Raw genomic sequence first — 15,821 nt, 5'->3', positions numbered from 1 at the left:
CATCCTAATATTGTTTTGTGGTGTATGTTGTGAATATATGTCTCTCTTTCCCGAAAAACACCATAATAGGTAGTGTCATGTTTATAGTGGTGCCTTGAAATGCGTGTGTGTGTGTATGCAGACAGCTATAGAGGCCTTGGCAGTGGCTCTGGACTTACCCATGTATCGAGATTTGCAGCCTTCTTACTCGTGGCAATCCAAAAAGAGGAGGTTTAAGCCTACTGTCACATCTTAGAGTTCTGTCACCTGCCTCCTGTTGTCTACAAGTTGCCATTTTAAAATGAATGAAGAAAGAAATGAAAGTAAGCAAAGAAATTGTTTTCTTATTGCTACATGTAAGGCCTCTTAGCTTCCTGTGTTCTGCTTCTAAAACTTGCCCTAACATTTCTCCCTAACCTATTATCATACTCTATCAATATTTTCCTACTTTAATCATCCTTTGCTTTTGCATCAGGTGTGTATGTGCATGTGAAGAATATTTATTGCTCTTGATGTCATGTATGAGTGCCTCAGTAATGCAGTGATTAAGTGAATAACACAAAGACTAAATAACATGAACCGAGGGAATGTCCTCACTCATATTGGGGCTGGGCGCCCAGCAAGTAACTCGTGTTTGTTTTCAGTTGGGATTAAGAAACCACGTTCTTTCCAGCACATGCCCTGGGTCTTTCCATTGTGTTCCTCCTGTTTGCATGGGAGGCATCTGCTTCTTGTTAAAAGAAGGACATGGCTGTTGCAGGTAAAACACATAAGCGTTATCTGCGGTGGTATCTGTAAGTATCAGTTACCACCTCCATGACTATTCTTCATTCCAGACCTATGAAAAGATAGACAGGTTTGCTTTGAGGAGAAGGATCCCATGCTGTAAGGGAGGCAAAATATAAGATTGGCATGTCTTTAGCACACGTCACTTGGGTGCTTCAGTCACCTTGTGTGTGGATGGTGGATGCTGAATTCTTCTTTTTGCAGTTAAAGTCAGTCCTTGAGGAGCCAGCAAAACCTCAAGTGTTAAAGACAAATTAAATCTTATGTAAGGAGTTGGAAGGTAAATCACTCTCTGTGTTACTTAACTATGCATTGGATGGTAAGCCCTCGCTCTATGCTGTAGGGAGCTGGGCTTTCAGAGCTGGTTAAAGAGGAAATAGTAAATAGCATGCTTATCCTGGGAAGGATAATGCTGACGAAGGGCATTCATCTAAGTTCTCACTCCAGCTCGTACTATTTTCCATGGCTAAGGACATCCTTTATTCAGATCTTAAATGATTTTGTTTTTCATGAATTGTTTTTTCTTGTTCAAAGGGGTTGTGCAGGTCCTGTCTCAGTTGGAGTGATTGTCCAGAAATTCTTTCCTGGCTCTATTTAGCCCACTGGCTGACTTTCAGCCACTCCTATCATAGAATCACAGACTGGATTGGGTTGGAAGGGACCTTAAAGCTCATCCAGTTCCAACCCCCTGCCATGGACAGGGACACCTTCCACTAGAGCAGGTTGCTCCAAGCCCCTGTGTCCAACCTGGCCTTGAACACTGCCAGGGATGGGGCAGCCACAGCTTCTCTGGGCAACCTGTGCCAGTGCCTCAGCACCCTCACAGGGAAGAACAACTTAATGTCTAATCTAAATCTCCCCTCTGTCAGTTTAAAACCATTCCCCCTTGTCCTGTCCCTACCTGCCCTTGTCAAAAGTCCCTCTCCAGGTTTCTTGTAGCCCCTTGAGGCACTGGAAGCTGCTCTAAGGTCTCCCTGGAGCCTTCTCTTCTCCAGACTGAACAAGCCCAGCTCTCTCAGCCTGTCTCCATAGGAGAGGTGCTCATGTTGCTTTTTCTCTGTCTCCCCACCTGGGATGTTTATGTGTTACCAGAATATGTAATGCATGACAGTCCAAGTGCTTTGAGACTGAAGGAAGAGGCTTGCATACAAAGGCAAAAACACTTCATGTGTAGTTGTTGCTGTTATTTATTATTTACACTTTAATGAAAAAGTACCTCCAGAATGTATTTGATCAAGTTATCCCACACTCCGTGGAATTCAATGAGTGCCTCTCATGTGCTTCTAAAGGTACAATTTGTCCTTTAGACAGATAAAAATTTAATGAGGCCACAGCAGTGCAGCTGTCTCTCAGCATGTCTCATCACAGTAACGAGAGTGCCATCAGCCCCAAGTGCTCATTAGTTCCCCTCGAGTTGTCTTCCAGGTAGGTGTTTCCTTTCAGTGTCTACCTTTCATTTCAGCATCAGCACAGCTTTCATCCGCTATTCACCTGCCATCAGGTAAAAAGGAGAACTTCCCATCCCTAGTTCAACCATAAAACACATTGATGTATATTGCATGTTCTTTTAATGGACATGGTTATTGTGTGTTGATTAAGGGTTGTTAGTCGTAGAATCACAGACTGGTTTGGGTTGGAAAGGACCTTAAGGTCATCCAGTTCCAACCCCCTGCCACGGGCAGGGACACCTTCCACTAGATCAGGTTGCTCCAAGCCCCGTCCAACCTGGCCTTGAACACTGCCAGGGATGGGGCAGCCACAGCTTCTCTGGGCAACCTGTGCCAGGGCCTCAGCACCCTCACGGGGAAGAACTTCTTCCTAATGTCTCATCTAAATCTCCCCTCTGTCAGTTCAAAGCCATTCCCCCTTGTCCTGTCCCTACCTGCGCTTGTCAAAAGTCCCTCTCCAGGTTTCCTGTAAGCCCCCTAATGAAACATCTCTACTGAAGCTCAACCAGACCCTGTTATAGGTTATGTGTAAAAATATTATGCAACCTACTGGCTCATACTGGGCAATCACAATTGATTTAGAGCCTATGATTTTGATAGGTACCTATTTCCAAATACATCTATTTGGGAAGCACTTTAGCATAATGTCATTAGCGTGGATTCCGCCTGTGATTTTTCTCCTTTTTTTTTCTTTCCCCAGAGCAGTTAGGCTTAAATCCCAAATCAAATAACAACAAATTTCTTTAAAGGTATTTGTTAGATCTGAAATAGCCCCTGGGCCATGGTTCCCAAAGATACTGAGGTGCCTGTATTCACTGATTTCAGAGCACTGAAATAACAAAGTCTTAACGGGCTCTGACACTTTTTGTGCCTTTCTTAGCTTCACGATAAGCTTGTATAAACTCCCGCTCTGGTATTATGTTTATTTTTGCATGACCAAGGTGTGTGCTGAATGCCTTTTGTTCACCACTGCATCATAAAGATTGATATGTACTTGTGGGAGGATGTTTTCTCCAAAATCCTTTTCCTCTTGGGAAAGAAATTGGGCAGAAGATGGTAGTTTCTTGTGTGACGTGAGATGGAGGAAGGTAAATCAAAGCACTCCTTTGCTGCCCATTCAGCAGGAAGATGATGATTATCAAAAAGCCAAGCAGACAAAGCCTACCAAGTGATTACTCACAGCTACCTTACAAAGACACCACAGCTTCTTGTTTCTTTCATTGGTGGGAGGTTGAGCTGTATGAAGTGTTCACCAAGGCCATTATGATTTTACATTTCAGTGGAACTGCACGTTTTTTTGGCAGGTTTTTGGTGTGTCTTGTTTCATGGACTGGCTCTCCAAGACCTCTTTGGTCCTTTCCTGATGCAGGGTACTTGGTTCACCCCATGAACATCATTTATTTTCACTGTGCTGACAGAGTAGTTTGGAAACCATTGAGTTAAACCAACGCTTAGTTTGTCTGCACCACCTTGGCTGGTGCATTGGGAGCAGGATAGCTCGGATGAAAACTTTTCTCTTCTGTAAGGTTTTTATTCTACATTAGAGTTCAGCTTTATTCGTTTGTTGGGTTTTTTTTTTTTTCATACAAACTGCATCCTCAGTCCCTTTAGAGAGTTTGAATTATGGTGTCAGCTGAATAATACCAGTTTAAGTCAGAAATGAACTATTTTTCAATGGATGCTTGGAAGAAACCCACCAGTATATTCTGCTGTTTGGTTATTTGAAGCCTTGCAGACTGAGGTATGCATTTCCAAGCCTGAATTGGTGTGCCTGGGTATGTTTGTGATCAGGGTGCTCCATGCTGGCTCCTACAGGGATGTGACCTGATTTTTTTTGCCCAGAAAGCTGTGTGTTTGACCACACTGCTGCTTGGGACTGCCCAGCACAACAGCATGGCAGCTGCCTTCCTCAGTTGCTTGAAATCCGCTTCCAAGATGCCTGAATCTTAGACACCAGGGATGGAAAACAGGCTCCAGATCTGCCAACTGAACACTGGAAGGTGGAGCTTCCTATGGAGGAGATGTGCTCCAAATGAACAGGCTTCCCAATTTGGTCACCAAACCATGCGGAAAGGTGCACTTGCATGTAATTGCGGTGGTCCCAACACTCTGTATCCTACCTGGCTTGCTTCTGCAATTGCTTGAGCCTTTCTTTCTTGCCTTTTCATTCTGTTTTTTTTCCTTTAACTGTTCAACTTTGCTCTCTTCCTCCTCTTGGCTGCTACTGCCTCCTGCTTACACCACACAAGCACGCAGCCCACTTGAGAGCTCCGTGCCCTGCCTCGCAGCCCGCACGGCGGATGATGGAATCCGGGTACAGCGCAGCCCCAGCGTGGGATGGCTCAGTAAGTTCCTGGGTGAGGGTGAGGGCATGCGGGTGGGATGGGGGAGATGTGAGGAAGGGGTAACCCACACCAGCCGCTCTCCTAACGCTTGCTGCTGCATGAACAGTGTTCTGTGTGGGTTGGCTGCTGCTCTGTCCATGTTATCCCCACTGTTCCCTCCTTCTGTTTCACTCTGGTTTGCCTTTATTCCTTCATCTGGGATGAAATGGGTAGGTCAGCCTCACTCCCCTTCAGATGATGGTCTTCTTCCTAAGCCATCTGGGGGCATTTCATTCATCTATTGAACTATCCTTTGGCTCTTCAAAGGGCTTCAGGAATTTTGCCACCAGTGCAGTAGTATAAATGCAATGAGTTTGAATGTTTTAATTTCTATATAAATGAAACACAAAACCAGGCTCCCTGATCATAGAATCATATCTTAGAATGGTTTGTGTTGGAAGGGACCTTAAAGCTCATCCAGTTCCAACCTCCCCCCACGGGCAGGGACACCTTTCACTAGACCAGGTTGCTCCAAGCCCCATCCAGCCTGGCCTTCAGCACTTCCAGGGGTGGAGCTTAATGACATGGAGAGGTTTAGACTGTCTGCCTCACTTCTTCTAACAGTACTTGGCCAAGCTCAGCCAAGGAGACCCTCGCATTGCCTTGCCAGAGAGACAGTAATGTAAACTAGGCACAAAGTGAGAAATTATCCTTCATTAGCAAACTGCGTAAGGATGAGCATCCTGTGCTGAAGTCTGGATGAGCTCTTGGCAGCAGAAACTTTTTACTCCATTGGTTTGTTCAGGGTTCTTGGAGCCTTTGGCTCCCATATTTATTCTTGGTTCAGAGAAGCTGCTCACCCAAGGACTTCCAAGCTTTTCAGGTTGTTTTTTCTCCTCTCTCAGATGTCTCTCAGAAGTGGAATTGCTAGTTTTCCTCCAGAGTCTGAGACTGCCTTGGGTCACTGTAACCTCCCAATGATTGAGTCTGCTGTAGAGGGTTGCTCTAATGAGCAGGCTTGCTGTAAAAACATAACAAAAAAAGTGTTGGACATGTCATTCCTGGCTTTGGGTCTTCAGAGATGCACAACCATTAGGAACCTGAGTCAGAAGGGATTTAGGCTGTACAGGTTAGGGCCGCAGTGTTCACAAAGCCAATATTGCACATGTTGCTTCTTGCGTCTCTAGCAGCATTTGGCTGGCTTAGCAATCAAGATAAATTCAAGGATTTGGGGAACACATCTAGATGCAGGCTAGGCTGCTGTGAAGTTCCTTAGGTCAGCAAAGCTGGGAAAAGGTGAAGCTTGTGGTTTCCTGTCTGTGTTCTAGAGATCATCAGTCAGTGCTGTGTGCGACTGGTCTGAACTTGAGGACCTTGCACGGCATCTTAAAAAGATGATATGCACAATACCAGACCTCAGGTGAGAACAGTCATGTTATGTGCTCAAGAGGTTTTGATTGTCAGGACTAAGTGTAGAATTTCTTGCAAGGAGGTGGAGCTACAAATCATTTCAGCTTTTGAGAGCCCTATTTAAGTTGGAATTATGAGACACTTTCTACCTCCAGAGAACAAAAAGTACCTTGTAAAGTTCTGGTGCTCAGATCTCTTCATGCAAGGCTGGTCTGACAATGGAAAAAGGGAGTGAACAAGGTCTGTGTGTTGTGCCAAGAAGCTGGAGCTATGGCCAGCATGCTCACAGCTCTTTGTGGGGATAGCTCTCAGACGAGTGGGGGTGCAGGCACGCTTTCTTCTCAGGCTCAGGTCCTCCTTCCTGGTAGGAGCTCTGCCACTGACTAAAATAGAAAAAACATCAGAGCAGCACTGAATTTCCAGTGAGGAATTTATGGGATATTCCCCATCCAAAACTCTCTAACTGTGACAAAAATGAGTTTCCTAAGAATCTTCTGCCCAGAAGTTCATGCTTCTTGCCATGCAGGGTTTTGCCTGATGTCCCTCACTTGAGGCTCTGTGCACTTGTCCTTGTTCAGCCTGGTAGTGGTACTGCTGCTGTAGCTGTGATGGTTTGAGTACAGTCAAGGTCGTGTTTGTAGGGAAGTGTGGTGTTTATGAAATCAAAGGGTAAAACTGGAAAAGACAGACAAGTTTTGGCACATGGGTCTGTCCAGGTCTGGAACAAATATGAGATGCCTCAAGGAGAGCTGCTGTGAGTTTGATGGGGTTGTGTTGATCACAATAGGGGTAGGAGGCTGCTAGCCAGAGGTGGTGAAGTCATTAGCTGCTTCCTCTAGGAAGAAGGGTAATTATCTCCTAGAAACATCCAGCCTTAGACATCAAATAAACAAAGCAAACAAATGTTGTAATCTGGAAAACTATAAGCTCTGAAAGCTGTGGGTCCTGATTTTAGTCTGTTTATTCCAGAACCGGACCTAGAAATATTGGAATACCACCAAAGCAGTCTGCAGAAAATGAAGGGATACCTTCAGCAGATGCCTTTCTCTACAGCGAGATAATGTAGATCTTCTGAATAAAATGCATTGAAACTGCATTAAACAACTATATAAAATAGAATCATCAGTATTTTCTACCCTTGCTGAAAGCTGTATGGAAGCCACACTTAGTTCCTTCTTGGTCATTAGCCATGCCAGGACTCAGAGTTCCTATGGTAAGGCTTGAACAAGTGGAAATCCATCTCTGCCATGCTGTCTTGCCATCCCATGAGCTGGCCTGAGTGGAATACCCAGGGCTGGACACCCAGCTCTGAGAGCAGTCCACCAGTATTCCCATCTATTGCAGGCTGATGAACCTGTCCAGATGGGTGTAACTCTGCCAGAGATGTTTAATTTCTCGCACTCGGTAGCCCACAGGTGATAGAAACTGACAGGAACTTTGTTTTGCCTCACCGAGCTGCGTGACATCAATTATCCAAGTGCTTCTCTGATTCTTTATTTGGTATTATTGGCTCGGATTTGCAAAGCAGCCATGTGCATCTCTGCATCGAGTTTCAGTCTTTCCCCTTCATTTATGGGTACGTGATAAACTTGTCAGAGATTTCCCAGAATTGGCAGTGTCTGTGCAACCTTTAAAAGCCAGGTAAGTGCACCATGCAAGACAAAGGAGCCCTGGGTTTCAGTAGTGGGCTTCGGGACTGCAATAACCTGGGTTGATTTTCGGTGGTTTTGGGGTTTTTTTAGGGTCCAGCTTTGCCTTTTACCAAATAGAAATACTTATTAAATACTCATATCAAGGAGGGTGTTATGAACAAAGTAATGTCTTCACCATGTAGCAGATACCATGTACGTGAGCAAGTTTGATCACTTCTTTCCTGTTTTATTGATGTCTTTATCTCCTACCTACATATTCCTATCAAGCATTCAATCAGAATTTGTAGACATTTCTAAGTCTGGCTTGCTAATAATTAATTAGGAGAATGGTTACTAATATATGTAGCTTTAACCAGTTTTCCAAGTGACATTCCTCGCTCTATGAGTAAATACATTGGTAAAAACTTTGTAGAGATAGGTAGAGATAGAGATTGCTGGTTTGTAATAACAGCAGCAAGAGGAAAAGCTGGGGATCCTCCTTTTGGAATATCTTATTTACTTAGTAGTGCTTGGCTTCTTCTGTGTTGAGGTTGCTGGACGTGGCAGTAACACACAGCAGATAGAGCATGATTCCAGCTGGCTCATAAGAAAGAATGCTTTAAGTCTGTCTCACAAATGCTGAGTATAGTGTAAAGAAAACCCAACTCTGTGAGTCCAGATCTTTTTCTTCCCAGTCCTTGTTTTGGACCTTCATTTTGATGTGAATATTGAAGCCTAAGTTTAATCAATATTGTCTGAAAACATAGCCAAAGTTGGGAAACACCTCAGTGCCATTTCTTCTTGAGTATTTTCTGTCTTTCCAGTTATGTTCATGGTCAGAAGCTCTGTGAGAACAGCTCCTGTTGCTGTGCTTCTGGTTCCTGCAAGCTTGGGTGGGAAATGGGAAAATTGCAGAGTAATTAAAAAAGTGCGCAGTGACTGCTGTGGTTTATGATACTGTATCCATCCCTGAAGCATCATTATTATCATTATTATTAAATTATTTTTATTCTTGTACAATTGTGGCTATTTGGGGGTTTCTTCAGTTTTAACTATGGGATGGTAGAACTGCATTCTGAAATCACAGGGCACTTTTCTCAGTTCTTTAGAACTATTTCCATGTGTTCTGCTAGCGGTATCTGGGAACACAAGAGTGAGTAGGATAAGTTAGTCCATAAGGAAGCAAGCAGCTCCTTACTAGCTGTTCTGCAGTGCCTGAATGCCAGTGTGTCAGGTTTATATACAAGCAGTTGGTCTTTGGAGAAGAAATGTTGCTGAGCTCCTTCAGCTTCTTGTCTCTAGGGGTGTTCATTTCCCTGGGTTATCTGGAGTCAGGAGTTGGCGACTTTTGGCCTGTCAATTTGGTCCACATGTTGTTTTAACCAGTAAGGTTCATGAGCTTACTTGAAGAAAGGTAGATTTCTAGTGTTGGCTGTTCAAAAGGATCAAGAGCTGCCAATACACCCTCGCCATTGAGTCTGGAATGATAAGCAATGTAGAAGAGCTGAGGTGGTGGATTTGCAGGCCAGAGTACTATGAGGATCTCAGCCTGGTGGAGGAACATCTTTGTGAGTGAGTCCTGGGTGACCCAGCAGCATTAGTGTCAGCAGCCAGTGGCTGCTTTACTTCTCCCACAGGCAGGAATTACAGAAAATCCTTAGACTCTTCTGCTGTTCCTAAGAGTCGCGGGAACCTGCGAGTCAGAAATCACAATGGGTTAGCATCTTGATTTCTTATGTGCCACGTAAAGTCACAGAAAGCAGCCTCTCAGGGTCTTAAATTCCCCAAATCAACCTCCCTGGTACAAGGAAAGGTGTTGCTGTAGCCTGAGCCTCTGTATTCTCCTGACTGGGTTGAAATAGGTGCTTTAATTGGTGTTGACATTGTTCTTACAGGCAGCCCAGCCATGGCTCACAGAAACCTGACTTCCACCAGTCTGAATGACATCTCTGACAAGCCTGAGAAGGATCAGGTAAGCTTCAGATCCAGCCTTCACATGATGATGTGTATGGGTAGGAGCTGGATGTGGGGCAAAGAGGCTCTGTACCATAAACCTGAAGCAGAAGAAGAGAGTCAACAAGGTGAGTTGAGTATTTCCAAGTCCTGTGACTGGATCCTCACTTTTGAAGCACCAGCCCTTGAAAACAGCAGGTTAAACTCTTGCAATGCCTGCAGTAAGTGACACCACTTACATGGCATCTTGCTGATACCCATGAGAAAAGAAGGAAAATAGCCAGATAGTATTTCAGATACTCTTCCTGCTGGGAAGAGAGTCTTTAGGGATTACAGCAAGGCTCTGCACAGGTCCAGCAGCACTCCAGGAGAGTTGAGGAGTCTGAGGGGTGAGATTGAGTTTATTTCAGCTCTTAGAAAACTGGTGCCTGAATGAGGTCTCTGTGAAAATTTCAAAAAAACCTTTGTCTGGTTTCAAAAAGTGGGTTATTCTCAAAGAGTGGCTGTTTCTTTTGGAGAATCTCTTTTTCTTTCCACTTGTCTTTCAGCGTTCTGTAGTCCCATATTTATTCTGAATGCAAATGAGAGTTACTTTGGGAAATTACTTAGGTACACATTAGTGCTGGCCAGCTGAGAATGACTCTAGTTCTTCAAATGGTGGCTGGTTGTCTCTAAGTGCCTTACAGGGACATGGCCACAAAATCAATATAGAAGAGTGAGTTAAGAGTAATTAAATATTTGAAAAATAAATATATATGTGTATATAAATAGATACACTTCTATGGAAAGAGAAGGGGGCAATGTGTTTTGCATTCAGAGTTGTAGCATAAATCTGTGTTGGTTGGTTGTGCAAAATACCCATTTCCTTTAAGATATGACCTGGGGAAGGAATAGAATGGTAAAATAGTGGTAGTTTTTTTTTTTTCCCCCTTTCATTGACAAGCCTGCTATACTTAATATTTTCCTGTTTTCTATTTTTATTCCTGTTAGAATTGGGGTCTTATAGTTAGACTAGCCGAAAACTAGGTGTGAATGTTGCAGCAGGCTTTGTAATGCAAACCCTCCCAATTGCCCCTCCCGCTGAAATGTCTCTGGACACAGTAGAACTGGGTATAAAAATAGCTGTTTTGGTAGTGCTGATAGTGAAATCTGTTAATAAATCTAGTTTGGAAGTGTGCTCCAAAGTTTTTAACTTCCAATGTAGGTAACGCCTGACTGTTCGTAGTGAGAACCATTGCTTGAAAACTAACTAGATCCAAAACCTAGTTAATTAGTCTGTGTCCTGCTGATGAACTTTGCACAATGGAACCCTTGTACTGTGCGCCTTTCAGAGCTGGCCTGAGAAATCACCTTAGATCTCAATTTTTGTTACTGCTTGACTGAAACTCCTGTCTTGATAAAGTTCGTGAAACTGTGGGGATGTCTGGCAGCTTTCACAAGTAGAACTTAGCATGCCACACAGGAGGCAAGGGAATAATCCATCGTGTTACAACAGGAACTGGAAATAGAACAGATTTTCTTGCCTTGATAGCAGAGTGGCTGGCTTTCGTTATTTTGGTATTTATCCCATCTGGAAGCTTGACAGTTAATGAGGCCATGCAGTGAGGTATGAGTCTGCCGAAGAAAGAGGCTATCCCAATTTTTATTTATGTATTTGTGTATGTGTAAGAGCTGCAACAGGCTGAGGTCAATTTAGAACAGTTGTTTGGAGCCAGACTGGGAACCTAAGCTCTTTCATCAGTTGCTGTTTTGGCAAAGATAAAGGAGAGGGGTGTGTGCCTGAGTTTTAAAGGAAGAAAGGCTTTGAACAAACTTCCATATACCTTCAATAACTTTCCTGCCTACCTTGATTCTCAGTTCTGCAATCTTTATGCTAATTGGAACCTTAATGCTCATTGAAATGGTGCAATTAACCATGTGGCAGTATTATAGGTAGAATACTCCTTTAAGCTGTGTTTCATTAGCTTCTTAGTGAGCAGAAAGACACCTAAGTGTGTCTTACACCTAAGGAAAATTAAAATAGAGGTTCTGGATGCACTCTGTTCACGCTGTGAAATGTGCTCCTCAGAAGATTTTATGCCCGTATTTCTTTTTCTGTCTCCATCTCTTTGTGGAGCAGTGCTGGTGGCCAGTGCTTTGTAGTTGCAGCACAACCTCAAGCCTTCTCTTTTTTAGTTAGGCAGGGCAGGTTTTGTGGTTGTCACCCACATGACAACATGGAGAGGACACAAGACCATGCCATAGGACAGCTCTTGCTCTCTACACTCACCGAGCTGGAAGAAGCTTTAACATTTTGAAGCAGCAATATCCTTCAGTACTTTCAGCCTACCTGGCAAAGTTTTCTTACCCAACTACCAACCCCAGTGATATCGGACTTTGACCATCCTGAGATGCTCTCTTCCACGCGTTTGGAAAAAGACTGTGCAGGTCCTGGGCATCTATCTGCAGCTTCCCTGCTCTTTTTCCCTTGATATTGTAAAGTCCAAGTTGTAAACTGGTGTCTTCCATTGTATAACCCTCATAATTCTTTGCTTGGGATCATTCTCTGTGGAGCCTAACTCAGGAGCAGATCTCTTGGCATACTGCAGCTGGTATGTGAATACTAGTGAATACTGATTTATTTCTATTCAGTTCCATGTTTACGACAACCAGTGGTTTCCAAGGATAGCCTTTGAGGTTAGAGGCAACAAAACAAGCCTGGAGAAGGTCAGAAGAGGGCACCCTGGGAGGAGGAATGCTCTGTGCAGAAACGTGGGATATGCTGGGGTGCTACCTAATGCACTTTTGGCTACTTCTTTCGTGTCGTGGAGCTGGCCTGTTACTGGCAGCAGTGCTAGAGCATGGTCACCTGGGCCAGGTTGCTTTGGAGTGGATTGGCTTGTGGCTAGTGTTTTTTAGATAATCCCATTACAAAGCAGTAAGCAGCTGGGACCTCAGCTACAAAGGCAAAACCCCATCTTGATCCCTCCAAACCCAGGCACTCCTTTGAGGTGCATGCCTGTTGTGGAGCCTGGTCTCCTGAGCTTATGTTTCAGTGCCTGTGGAGAGCTGGAATTGTGGAGTCTTCCAGGTTTCAGGTGGGCTGGTTGCCTCTTGGACAGCTACCTCACTAGCTGCAGAAGAAGCCCTGCTAACACAGACAGCTCTGCGATGAGTCTTAAGCTAGAATAGATGCCTTTCTGCTTTCATACATCTGTGCTGTGGCAGCACTTGGGTCAGGGGGGTGCTTCTGCACAGCACCCACCAATTTAAAATTGCTTGGGATCTAGCCAAGGGCACAGCAGTGGAGTATACAAGAGAGCACTGGTCAGGCTTAGGTTTTTCCTGAAGATCCATCAGGGAATCCTCCTGGAAGATGCACTCCCTGAGGTTTGCAAGGACCTGTTACATCCAGAGAAATGAGAGAAGATGCTGGTGTTCAAAGGTGAATGCATGATAGAGGTGGTGGCAGTTGGATTGGCCTCCTCCGGGGACAAGGGGAACTGTAAGTTATCAAGAGAAGTGAGAGAGGACAAAACCCCTTGGCTTTCCTTCCAGAGGATCCACTGACTGAATCCTCTGTGTAACAAGGAGCTGGGCTTTACTTTGCTCCAGGAATGCTGAACCTGGTTAAACATCCTGTTCAACTCAGAGGCTTTCTTACAAAGGTGACTTAGAAGACAGCACTGAGCTTAAAGGACAATATTTGCACTAGTCCCAAGACACACTGGCATGAGTACAGCCAGTGGTAATAAGAAGAGATATGACTTTATTAAAATCATGGTAGCTCTCAGCTCTCTTTACTGTATTAAGCATTGTGAGGTTGGTTCCTCTACCCTTAGGGAAGGGATGGTTTTATGCTTCCTTTGGAATTACTTGGCTCTTGCTTTTGTTTTGTTTCTCTCATACTTTTTGCCTTCTTAATACACTTTTCAGAGTTAATCTTCTTACTGGGTAACCATTAAGCTCTTTCATGAAGAAAATGAACTTAGGATCCCTCTTGGAAAAGGCTGGAGGCGGGGAAGGACAGAGGACGCTGGGGTTCTTTCTAAAGGACCAGCTGAAAATGTGCTGCCCACTCCCTCACCGCCAGGGCCAAGAGCCATCAGCTGGAGAGGAAGGGGAAGAGGTTCAATGCCTGAAAGGCAAGGAAGGAGCACAGACATGCAGGCTGTACAGTGGATTGGGGTTTCCAAAAGGTTCTCCATTGGCCTTACTCTCTACATATACGTATGATACTATGCCCTTGCACTAGTAATTTTTGACAGCTTTTATATATAGGTATTTTATATATATATATCTCTGTTCCAGACTGGTGAGACACTGGCACAGGTTGCCCAGAGAAGCTGTGGCTGCCCCATCCCTGGCAGTGTTCAAGGCCAGGTTGGACACAGGGGCTTGGAGCAACCTGCTCTAGTGGAAGGTGTCCCTGCCCATGGCAGGGGGTTGGAACTGGATGAGCTTTAAGGTCCCTTCTAGCCCAAACCGTTCATTGGCTTTGTGTAATTCTCCTCCTTATATTTGAGACTGGATGGAACAGTTTTGCCATCAGAAAAAGTCTGTGTGAAATCACAAAATTATTTAGAAATCCGAAAGTGAGGAACACCTGGGTTAATCGCAAGGTTGGAATGTCTGCTGAATTAAAAGTGTCATGTTGCTCTTTCTCCTCTTTAATTTATGGAGAGCAAATGATTGTCAAGCTGAAATACGAGGAAGAGCCAATTACCAAAACGCAGACTTTGCAAAAATCTTTAACTGTGGATTACTCATCACAAAGGTTGCATCAATAGTATTGATTGGGATGTGATTGGTGTGCCTGTGAGAGGCAAAAGGCAGTGGCCCCTCCCTGGGTGACGTATAGTGGCTGCTCGGGGTGGGATGATTGTCATGGCTGGTGGTCTGTGGCAAGGGAAATTGGTATGACAGGGGTTTACTGTTGCTTTTGATAGTGCAGAGTTGGTTATGGGCAGTGGCAACACAGTGTGTGGACACCAGAGCCTTGCCAAAGCAGCTGTGCTGTTGGCACATTGTTTGCCTACACAGGGTAGATTGCAGAGAGCATCCACAGGGATCGGCGAGCCAGAACTTCTGGTCGAGCAAAAGCATGTGTATTTTCCCAAGAGGGCAGATTTAGATTAGACATTAGGAAGAAGTTCTTCCCTGTGAGGTGGTGAGACACTGGCACAGGGTGCCCAGAGAAACTTTGGCCGCCCCATCCTTGACAGTGTTCAAGGCCAGGTTGGATGGCGCTTGGAGCAACCTGCTCTAGTGGAAGGTGTCCCTGCCTGTGGCAGGGCTTGGAACTGGATGAGCTTTAAGGTCTCTTCCAACCTAAACCAGTCTATGGTTGTAAGTAAGCTCTTGATTCATGTAGTCTTAATAATTGGAAAATATTTCAAGTTTGGGGTGGGGGTTTTTTCAGCTTTATCTGAATGAAAGGGAGAGGAGAGTCAAGTGCAGCCTTTACCAGCCCCTTTGTTGGACTGCAGGAAGCTGGGGAAGTGCCCAGTGCTGTTCCAACTTCTGGCCCTCCTCCCATGAGAAATCCTTTGGTTGTGCTCTGTTAAAATGTCCTTGGCAGCTCCGAATGGCCGAATCACTGGGACTTCTTTAATGCTTAAGATATAAAATGCAGGGGACTTGTAAAAGAAATATGTTTTATCAGGGGCCTGTTATTACTGACCTGATGCAATAGCATATAGGAAGTGAAAATACGTTGATACAAGGGGAGTTTATCTCCACTTTTGAAGGGCTTGTTTGTGGGACAAATACGAGCTCTGAATGAATATGGTCAGTCAGACAGAGGCACAAAACCCTTCTGATTTGTTGTGGTGTGGGCACTGTTTATTCAAACCAGTGTTTCCATACCAACCAGGAATCTGTGCCAAAGCCAGCTCTCAAGTGCAAAATGAAATTGGCTTGGTTGAGAGAAACCCTCCTGCCTTTCCTTGGGGAATGATGTAGGAGGAGGGCACTGGTGGGATCCCGCAGTTTAGAATGAAGTCCAGTGATTAATGGTGGGAGCTGTTTTTCCTGTCTGAACATCTCCTCATCCCTGCAGTCACAAGCAGACGTTCCTAATTTTCAGGTCTGTCAGCCTGGATGACCTACTTTCCCCTTCATGGAGCTCAAATGGAAATTACTCTCTTCCAGTACTGATCACTGCCACCTTTCTGAAGGGAAGAAAAATCCTCTAGGAAGTTTAGTTAACTGGAATTTCGTTTACTTTGGCCTTTCTTCTTGATGCAGAGAGCAGGTTCAATTTTGTTTCTCCTGCAGTGTATCAGCAGCTCACCTGTAAAGCATTCCTG

The 15,821-nt window shown here is 44.6% G+C and overlaps 1 protein-coding gene across 6 annotated transcripts in view; it reads left to right on the top strand.

The window, feature by feature from the left end:
• Positions 1-15,821, top strand: part of SLC4A4 (solute carrier family 4 member 4) — a 161,899-nt gene that overhangs the window by 91,517 nt on the left and 54,561 nt on the right. For 3 of the 6 annotated variants that reach the window (XM_030478872.1, XM_030478873.1, XM_030478874.1), the window contains 2 exons: positions 4,463-4,558; positions 9,474-9,550. In XM_030478872.1, the coding sequence (XP_030334732.1) occupies positions 4,463-4,558; positions 9,474-9,550 (173 nt within the window). Of the gene's footprint in view, positions 1-4,156; positions 4,325-4,462; positions 4,559-9,473; positions 9,551-15,821 lie in introns of those variants that run through there. The other 3 variants (XM_030478876.1, XM_030478875.1, XM_030478877.1) reach the window with 2 other exon arrangements.

The sequence above is a fragment of the Strigops habroptila genome, chromosome 3 (assembly GCF_004027225.2).
Source record: "Strigops habroptila isolate Jane chromosome 3, bStrHab1.2.pri, whole genome shotgun sequence".
Lineage (NCBI taxonomy): Eukaryota > Metazoa > Chordata > Aves > Psittaciformes > Psittacidae > Strigops > Strigops habroptila.
Note: the sequence above shows the minus strand (reverse complement) of the source record. Positions and strands in the feature narration are given on the sequence as shown.